The sequence below is a fragment of the Cibotium barometz genome, chromosome 9 (genome assembly GCF_041138505.1).
Source record: "Cibotium barometz isolate CiBa-2024 chromosome 9, ASM4113850v1, whole genome shotgun sequence".
Classification (NCBI taxonomy): domain Eukaryota; kingdom Viridiplantae; phylum Streptophyta; class Polypodiopsida; order Cyatheales; family Cibotiaceae; genus Cibotium; species Cibotium barometz.
Window position 1 is genome coordinate 55748077 of NC_141054.1, and position 10427 is coordinate 55758503.

General features: G+C 40.0%; 1 protein-coding gene across 1 annotated transcript; it reads right to left on the reverse strand.

Moving 5' to 3' along the window:
* Positions 1–1110: 1110 nt before the first annotated feature.
* Positions 1111–4618, reverse strand: LOC147635728 (aspartic proteinase nepenthesin-1-like). Its single transcript, XM_086802233.1, has 2 exons — positions 4214–4618; positions 1111–2709 (listed from the first exon to the last, which is right to left on the reverse strand). The coding sequence occupies exons 1-2, from the start codon at positions 4601–4603 to the stop codon at positions 1639–1641; spliced, it is 1461 nt and encodes a 486-aa protein (XP_086658359.1). The 5' UTR covers positions 4604–4618; the 3' UTR covers positions 1111–1638.
* Positions 4619–10427: the final 5809 nt, after the last annotated feature.

The following is a 10427-nucleotide window of genomic DNA, read 5'->3' on the forward strand; positions in this document are numbered from 1 at the left end:
TACTAAAATATATATTTATATAATAAATATGTATATAATATATAATAGATATTTTTCTATAGTGGATTTATAATAAGTTTATAAATATATATGTATGTATTATATAATAAATGTATATATATTTATATAGTTATTATATACTAAATATATATATTTATCATAGAAGGAGCATAATGCATTTAAAATTATAATTAATCTAATAAGAGAGAGAGAGAGATAATTATTATATATATTTATTATAAATATACATATATTTATATAGTAAATATAAATTTATATTATAAACATACCATAAATATGTACACTTATATTTAATATATAAAAAATATAAAAAGAATGTATGTGCATGTGTGTGTATGTATGTATGTATGTATGTATGTATGTATGTGTGTGTGTGTGTGTGTATATATATATATATATATATAGATAAAGGCTCGGTACCTCCAAGAGTAGGTCGAGACTAATCGATGGAGAAAAATAGCACTTCGTTTCTTTGTTTATTTTTTTTAAGGTTTTCAAATACGTTGATGTACCACATGAGAAAAATAAACCTTCAGGTTCGTTCGTAGAAGGTTAGGCATGCATATGGGTTTGACATGCATACATACTACGACATAAACAAAGTTTGATGATAGAGAGAGTTTAGTGTGAAGAAAAGGGAAAAACAATTGTGTTTATATAGCATGATGTGATGAAAATAACATGACGTTTATATGACGATTGTTTTTACATAACATGATGTGATGAAAATAACATGATTTTTATATGACAATTGTGTTTATATAACATGATGTGATGAAAATGGAAAAATAATTATATTCATACATTTTTCCTTTTTACGAGTAGGCCATACCCATGTCCTATATGCATGTACATGTGTCAGACATTAACACAAGTTTAGATCATTCAGTAATTGACCCATCCCCGAAGGTTATAAAGGAAGAGTTTCACAAAGCTACCACATGGTGAGAATGTGGAGGTTGGGGAAGAGGAGGAGGAGGTTGGAAGAGGTTGGGGGAGAATTTGTTTAAGAAAACGAGCCAACCCACTAGTAAATATAAGGAAACAAGAGAACATCGAGAAAGAGTAAAGAGTCGGTGAAGTTATTGCTAAGTATCATCGTGAGCTTATATGGCCTGGCATGACTCAGTTTTGAAGTGCAGGATTAAAGTTACAATGGTACATTTAAAATTGATGTTAGTGTAAGTCTCGTTTGGAAAATTTTGAACTAAGAGCCAAAGAACTAAGTGCCTACGTAGTGTATTTTTCTCGGATGAAATATAATATTCCGGGTTGGACGTGCCTTATTAATTTTGATGGGTCAAAAAATATATACATTTTAATTATGATCCTGGCATTTTTTTTTAAATATTGCTAGTTACTTTGGAGCATCCGTTTATTTTGTTTGATTAGAAAAATAAGTTCCTTACGAGCGGTGTACCTTTGAAGGCAGGCCTGAAATTGACGGCTAGAGATCAAAGTTTTCTTCCCCTTTGGTTGGTTTATGTTTGTCCGTCATATATGTACTGTTTGGAATCCCTCTAGAAGGAAGCATACATATATGGTTCTTGCGGGCATGCGTATTAATCGACGCAAATTGGAGAGGGATTCATGTGTAATGTGGACTCACGTACTTTACTATAGTCCAATGAACATAAATAATGTAGGAATAACCCAAAGCATTAAGCGGCTTAGAGGTAGTGAAGGGCTCCCATGGTTGCAATCGGTGGGGGCAAAGCCAATCCTGGAGTTGCCAATATCATACTCCACGAGGAAGTTTTGCTGTTGGTAGTTTCCAACGAAGTTTTTGCCACCTGACTCGAGGCTTCCTGCGTTGTTGAACGCCATGCAGTAGTAATTGTGAGTTACATCGGCGCCAATGAACCTAAACACATGGTCCGTATCAAGCACAAGATCGAAAGAATTTGCAAAGTGGAGAGTGACTTTGGGTGCAGCGGGGGCTTGCTTTTCCTTTAATGGGATCTGGTAGCAGAGCATATCAAGATCGCCCACATCCGCTTTAGTAATCGACGAATCCATGGCGCTGCTAAAAGCATCAGCAATCACCCTGTAAGCTTCATCAACAAAGCTTGTTAGGGTGGTGCCGGAGTCTATAATGGTGCCACCATCTCCAGATGCGGTCAACAGAAAGGCATCGCTAGGGATACTCAGTAGATTTCCATTAATGCTAACCCCTATCATGTCGAGGTAATAGAACTGTGAGAGGAATTCAGAAGCATTGTTTTGTATCATGGGGGTGTATTCGAGATTGGGGCTGGTAATGGAGCTTTTGCCGAGGGTTAGATAACCGGAGACTTTGGAGGTTTGGATGCGATTAGGCAGGCAGTAAGCAAAAAGGGTGACTCCTAATTGCGAGATTAGGGAGAAGTTACCACGGTCGAGGCCCATGAGTCCGGACGCGTTCAGTTGGGACTCGACGCCGTTGTTGATGAGGCCACAGCCGAACACCAAGTCCTTATGCTGGTATGAAGAAGAAGGGACCTTTGCCGTGCCCACCGTCAGCGTCTCCGTGGATAGGTACCCGCTGCTGTTGCTGTGGTCGCCATAGGTGACATGGTACCAGCACAGCGAGTTCTCGTCGCACAGTGTTGCCACGCTGTCGTCCCCTGGGCACGCCGCATCACTGCTACACTCTAGTTGCTGGAAGGACGATGACTTGTTGGGGCTGAAGATCGGGTACCCCTCCGCCTGCACCACCACCCATGCATGCATGCGTTCGCTCGTTAGATCGGCTGCCAATTGGAATGCTCACCATAGTAGATAGTCCTAAACTCTCTTCTTCTTTTTTAAATTCCTTTAAAAAATCAACCTCTAGTTGCCTCTTTCATGAATCTCTAGCAAAGCAGCAGATGCGTCTTTCAAGTCAATCTCACATATCTATTTCCCAAAATGTAAGTCCTACTATACAACATAGTTAGCAAATGCAATTCCGACCATACATTGACATAGTTCCTACTGTACATTGGTATAGTATAGTTCGGGAAAAGACAAGTTCGCTTTATTTTAGAGTATGCTTAACTTCTGGAAAATTTGCCTTATCTTGGGAGGAGAAAGAAAAATGACACCTCCAATTTTTCAAAAAAAATAGTAGTGTCGTATGAAAGTATGAAGAAAATGCTCGTATAAAATTACATTTTCCTCTTCAACCCATGGTGAGAAGGATTCACGTCATGTTCACTCAATTTTTTCCCCAACACTGATGTATAGTACAGTTTTCAAAAAGAGATGGCAAAATTTTTCTAACGACCAAAAGGCATGCATATGTTAATTAATAGACTCCCATGGAAAAAGAATGAGAGCTCATAATGCTACATGTTATCTGCAATTCGAAGACCAATGTTGTTAGCAAGGAACAGAAAAGTGGCAAGGGATATCACTTTGAGGAGGTTCGCAAAAGGGAGGAGGAGGTTTAGGTAGAGTTTCAATTTGGAGATCTCAAAAGAAGTGTGAAGCATGGGTCTTCCCATCAGCCAAAGAATGGATCCTTGCCCAAGAATGGATGCTTAGGCCTATTGCCTTGTAGTGTGCCAGACTTGGCATTGAAAACACCAAAAAAAGTAGATGTATAGGGTCTAGCACCCGCAAGAAGAGATGATAAAAGCTATTGCTTTCTTGGCATCCAAACACTAAAAGAATGGGTTCTAGAGGGCAGAGGCTATTTTGCAGTACCAAACATCTCTATATCTCTATATCTTTATCTCTTTATATATATATTTATATAAAAGAAGAGTTTCACAAAGCTTTCAAGTGGCAAGAATTTGGAGGTTCACGAAAGTAAGGAAGAGGTTAGGGTAGAAAAAGACGTGCAAAGCATGGGTCTACCCACTAGTCAAAAGAATGGATCCTCCATGCCTGTATGCTTGGGGCTATTGCCTTGTAGTGTGCCAGACTTGGGATTGAAAAGACCAGAAAAGTGGATGTAGCACCCAAAAGAAGAGATGATAAATTTAATTTTATCAAAACGTTGGAGCTCCGAATTTCATACAAGTTTACATTTTTTTTTTCAAGATGAAATATAACGAAGTTGATCATGAGGTATTCATACCTACAAAAGTACAAGTCAAAACTTTGCCATGTCTCCACGGAAGACATACAGGAAACGCGAAAACAAAATTAGCCGGAAGATCGCTAATCTCAGACATTTAGAGGTAAAATTGGGAAAATGGTTGGAAGGTTTTTTTTTCACACTTGCCTGCACGCCACACTCTGTGCAGGGCTCGCACTGTATCCACAGGAGCTCGCTGCCCGTGTCAATAATAACGGCCACATCTGTGGACGGGGTACCCAATTCAAATACTGCAAAGTACTGCCCAAAGGGCTCATTCAAGGTGACCAATCGGCTCTTGAGATCACTGGGCTGGCTTGTCGAGGGCGAGCTAGAGGAGTTTTTGAATTCCAAGGTGCTCCTGCCAGGAGGCTGCTTGTACTTACCATATCCAGGATTTCTATGGAAAACTGGGAATGTGATAGTATTCTCCCCTATCTGGTCTTGCAACTGTGACAGAAGAAGCCTAGCGGAATCAGCCCTGCAAGAAGCTATGCCGAGAAAGGCAACGAAGAGGTAGATTAGGAATCGCGGCATTGCTAATGGGCCAAGGTGATTAGGATTAATAGTGCGTTGATTGAATGGGAAGGAGGTTTTATGAGGGGGGGAGGAAAAAGTCAGAACCAACTTGTCGTCGTGCGCTGTGGCGCGTTATGCGTGGCTTCTTCGTTGCACGACGGCATTGTTACCTCCGCTGACCGATGAACCTATCCACCTGAGACTAAAGAAATTCAAGGCGCACTGCTCAAACGGCAAATTATATAGCTTAAGAAGGGCTTTCACACTGCACGACCAACCCAAGCGGCGAGAATCTCTCCCTTCGCGTTGGCGTGCATGATACGCAAACCAGGCCTCCGTTCTCATTTGACGTGCTAATGAGCCTCTAATTCCCACTGATCATCACGCCTCCCCTAAAAAGCTTAGGTGGCCGGATACCCCACCAGCTTAAAATCCGGTTAAACACTGCTTTTGATTATTTTTTATTTTTAAAAACCAGTCCTCTTGGAAAAACTAATGGCAAAGTTTCAATATCTATGGCTCATATTCTAAAAATTGCAATTATGAAACTAATTGATGTTTAGATTTTTGAAAGGAAGGCCAAGGCCTAGACATCTCCCTATTTCAATATGTTAGGGAAAATGTTTTCTTTTTTTCACACAACTTCAATGTTCACTTTTCACATCCGCCCACACATTTCACAAAAAACATGGACTTGGACCTTGGAAGAGGGGCCTCCAACGGCCTAGCTAGTTATACCAATGACAATTATGAGGATTAGAGGTGCATGTTATGGGAGGTGCATGCATTGAGGGTGCTAATTAGGTCATGCTTGAGTGGAGTCCTACTGCTGCTGAGGGGTGGAATTTACACTCTTCAAGCTAAATTTTTAACTAAAATGCACTAAATTTTTAACTAAAAATTAAAACTTGCAAGTCATTCGTACATAGTTTGCACATTCTTATGAACATCATGGGTTTGACAATAATCCAAGCCAAGCTTGACATGCCTCTACAATTGAGATAAACTTAGTGCTTAATAAAAGCCCTTTTTTAAATCATTTAAAGCAAGGATAACCATTAGGTCAATGGATTTTCATTACAAGAATGTATTCAAAATGCCAATTTTATAACTATCGCATAGAAACTCATTACTTCAATAAAACGATGCCAAAAGAAATCCATTGACCTAATGGTTAAACTAAGTTGTGTGTGTGTGTGTGTGTGTGTGTGTGTGCGCGCGCGCGCGCACGTGCACGTGCATGTGTGATGAATGCACAAACACATGCATGCAAACACATACACATATATTTATGTGTAAGTAAATGTACATACATTTGTACATGGATGCATGCATGCATGCATACATACAAACATGCATACACACACATGCATGCACACATATACATACATACATACATATACATATACACATATACATACACATACACATACATATACACATGCATGCAAATGCACATACACATACCCATACACATACATATACTATACACATATATATACATATATATATATATATATATATATATGGATATATGTACATATTCATACACATACACATGCCTCCATTGACTCACTGTGACAGTGTGACACTGTTTGCAGTGATACATGTACATATGCATACACATACACATACACATGCTTGGCACCTCCATTGACTCACTGTGACAGTGTGACATTGTTGTTGCGGCGGGTGATAGGATTTTTTGTGGCCAAAAGCATATGCTCAATGGAGATGCTCACCCCAACACCAAGAAGGAAAAATAACACATTGGGTATGGTTAGGGAATATAGGATTCTTACATAGATATCTATGCATTTGTAACTAGTTATTATTAGCTGATGTTAGGACTATTGCATGGTGACTAGCCAACAAGACTGGGTAGAGTGGTTGAGGGTATGCATGGAGATAGAGCGTAGTTGCACAAGAGGGAAGGTGTGTAAGTGAGTTGGTATGTGTGTTGAGAGAGCAGAGTGTTGTGGAAGAGAGAGCAAATTTTGTGTTGTAAAGTTTGTTGTGAGGTTTGTTGGCTATGTGTGGATTTATTTTATGAAGAGGGCGATGGGGAATGGCAAAGGAGACTTCGATCTGGTCTAGAGCAGGGATTGCCAAGGTGGTTGAGGATTCTGAGTGGTGTTCCTAGAACCTCTCAGAGTGCATCACTGTTCAGATTTGAGGATTTTACAAAGCAGATCCCAGGTTGTATTGGATAGTTGAAGCTTGTAAGTTGTTTCTGCAGATCCTACTATTGTTGATCTTGTTAGAGAGAATATATGCTTGGTTTCTTTTGTGGTTATTGGTCTGAGAGATCTCTTGGTCTGTTGTTGTTTTTATCTCATTTGCTCAAGTCTCAGGGTTTGTTGTGTGTTGCACAGTCTTCTTAAAATACAATGAGAATCAAGTTATGTGGAATTAAAGAGTTCTTCTATGGTTTTGGTTCAATTCTGTGTCGCACAGATGGAGTTCTTTTGAAGACAAGGCTATAAGTGAAGAATTGACTCTGATTGAGTATGTGCCTCGGGGGGGTCACTCACAAAAAAATGTGAATATCACGTGCGTTCAACAGAAGCATAATTTTAATTTATGAAACTTACAAAAATATATTTACATAAGGGTATGATTTAAAATTTTTTCAAAAAAAATTTACAGATTCATAAAGAAAAAGGGATATTATATAGATTAAAAAATTCACAAATAAGGGATTTAAAATATAGGCCTTGAACGCACGCGATAGGGATATTTTACATATAGTGACCCCCCGAGGTATGTGCTGGGTCAGTTAACCTGTGTAGGAGTCAACTATAGTTAGCCAAACATTAGAATAATCAACATGTTATGTAGGGATCTTGTGCTGACCTATTTGAGTTGATAGGAAGTTGTTCTAAGGCACAGCTGACAATTTTAGTTCTATCTGAGAATAGTTGTCAGTTGTCAGAAGGCTTTATTGTCTTACATGGAGGCTCTAGAGGTGCTAGCTAACGCAGAGGAGGGGATATCTACAATTGCTGAATCAGTCTAGCTAGTTGGTTGGGGATAGTCACTTCGGAGGTGGCTGGGAGCCAGTTGTAGTTAGCAGAGAGTTAATAGTGTGGTTTCCCTTCAAGTTGAGAGGTTCCTGAGGGTTTGTAGAAGTCTGAGGACATTTGGAGAAGTTTCTGTGTCGAATAAAGGTTCTCAGGCAAACAGTTCTGTGGCAGAATTCGGAAGAAGGTAACAGTGAGAATCTGACTTGTCTGTGGTAGTTGAGAGAGTTACTATTAGCCAGGGGCAGTTGCTTGGTCCTGAGAGGTTTTAAGATTAGGTTTTGAGACTAACTGACTGTGGAGAACATTTTGGGACTCTAGAGGACAGATTTCTAACAGGAAACAAAGGGAGGACTTCAGAAGTCATTGTTGTCTAGTTTTGTGGCAACTGGAAGCTATTTTGGTCAACTGGGAATCAGCTAAGGTCAAGAGGGGATCTTAGTTGCAAGATTAGAGACATTGGAGGTGAGGGTTAGCCTAAGAGGACAATTTGACTAGGGAACTGGATTAAATAGGGAGGTTGGGAGGGTATTGAAGTATTCATCAATTGGGGAAGCTGAGGACCAGGGGATGTCACTTGGGTGTGTTGGTGCCCTATAGTGGTGTTTGTGCTGGGTTGTGGTGCTTGTGATAGTCTCCTCTCATGGTGGTGTGCTTCAGACGGGGCTATAAGAGCCCAAAGCCATCATTGTTTTGGTGCCTCCATAGAGGAGGGATTTCAAGGCACCCTTCAGACTATTGGTTGAAGTTGAGAAGTGTCATCTGTTGAGATGGCTGCAATGATGTCTTATCCTGTGTTCCACACACATGCTAATGAGGATCCAAAGGACTTTTTGGCCAGGATGGAGCTAGCATCTTTCACTTTTGGGAACGACAAAGATGAGGAAAAATTAACATTGTTGTCCATGTTGTTGAAAGGGGTTGCCAAGAGATGGTTCTAGACTTGGAGGCGTCAGCCACATCAGGGGCAGGCATTTGAAGATGTCAAAGGAGCTTTGGTATAGCACTATAAGAAAGGTGAATCCCCAAATGCTATATGGCAGGACATACAAAAATTAAAGCATAGTTTATCTGATGTATTTGATAGATTTGTAGACTATTTTGACGATCTATGGGGAAGATGGGATGCTTCATTTGGGAGCAAAACACCCACCTATACTCCTTAAAAAGTATATGTTCATTCAATCCCTTCATATGCTTATCTGAAGGAGATGGTAGAGTTAAAAAGACTAGGAACTTTTGATGAAGCTTTCACTAGGGGAAATTTGGACTCAAATTGGGCCCTTTAAGGATTTGCACACACTCTTTCTACAAAATGGGCTCATGGTAACATTTTTGCAAATCAACTCAGAAGTGAGCGAAGTTTATACATTTGGAATCTACTCTTTGAGACCTTTCCAATGATATATGGCATGATGGGCAATTTTTCTTATTCAAGAAGCCCCCAAATTTGGGGATGATATGGCATGTAGCGTGCCACATCATCATCAAATTTGGAGACTTCTTGAATATGAAAAATCACACGTCATGATATATATCGTTGGAAAGGGTTCAAAGAGTAGATTCCAAATGTCCAAACTCTGCTCACTTTTAAGTTGATTACAGAAATTACACCACATGAACCCATTTTTGTAGAGAGAGAATGTGTAGAAATCCTTAAAGGGCCCATTTTTGTAGAGAGAGAATGTGTAGAAATCCTTAAAGGGCCCAATTTCAGTCCAAATTTCCCCTAATGGAGGATTGCAAGAGAAAAGTAATGGAAACTTGAGAGGTTGGCTCAGAAGAAAAAGGAGATTCGAGTTGAGAATAGACCTGTTATGACTAGAGAGAGAAGGACAAAGGAAGGGAGGACTGCTCTAGTTCCAGTGCTGCTGATCAATTGATGCAAGGTATTAATCACCTAACTCATAAAATGGAGAATTTAAATTTGATTTTGTTGCAAGGAGGCAGAACTACCCCTAGGGTAGGAAATAGAGAATGAATAAGAAGTAGAGGCAGAGGAGGACCCAACATGAATGTCCAATGTCTCAATTCTATGGAAAGGGGTCATATTTCTCCTTAGTGTCCTTACCCTAGGAGAATGGGAGGAGATGTGTATTTTCTTACACCTAGGAGAAATAAAAGGCAAGATGTCCGCAGGGAAGAGGAGATTCCAAATCCACGGGGACCTTAGGTTCAGCCATAGCTAGCAAATGGGTTTGGACGACAGGTGAGGTTAATCTGATTGGTATGGATGAAGAAGCCGATATGTTAGCTAACAAAAGAACTAGGGGTGCAGATGGTGAAGATGAAGCGGGACCATCCAAGAGGAAGAAGGGAAATCAAGTGGAGAACCAGTTCAAATAAGTTAAGAGGAATAGCAAACCCAGGAGGCGTATTGGAATGCAAGATTTTCCTTTAGGGGCTCAGGAGGAAGAGTATGATTTGAAGAGGAATCTCCAGCAGGCAGAAGGGACCCACTTTGACTTATCCCCAGCTATTGTTGCATTGTTGTACCAGTTTCCAGATCTTTTCATTTCCTCCTACACTTAAGTTAGGAGGGTGTCAACTGTGCAACATGAGATACAGTTGAAGCCAGAAGCTAAACCAGTTGTGCAAAGATTGGGGTTTGTGCAACAACAAGTACTAACAGGTGAATAAGTTGTTGAAAGAAGCAGGGTTCATCTTCCCAATGGAAAATTTTGAGTGGGCTTCTCTAGTTGTGATCACTCCCAAGAGAATGGAAAGTGGAGAGTCTATGTGGACTTTAAGCCTCAGATAAATGCTGTGACCAAGAGAGATCATTATCCACTGCCTTTTCAAGATGAAATTCTGGATAG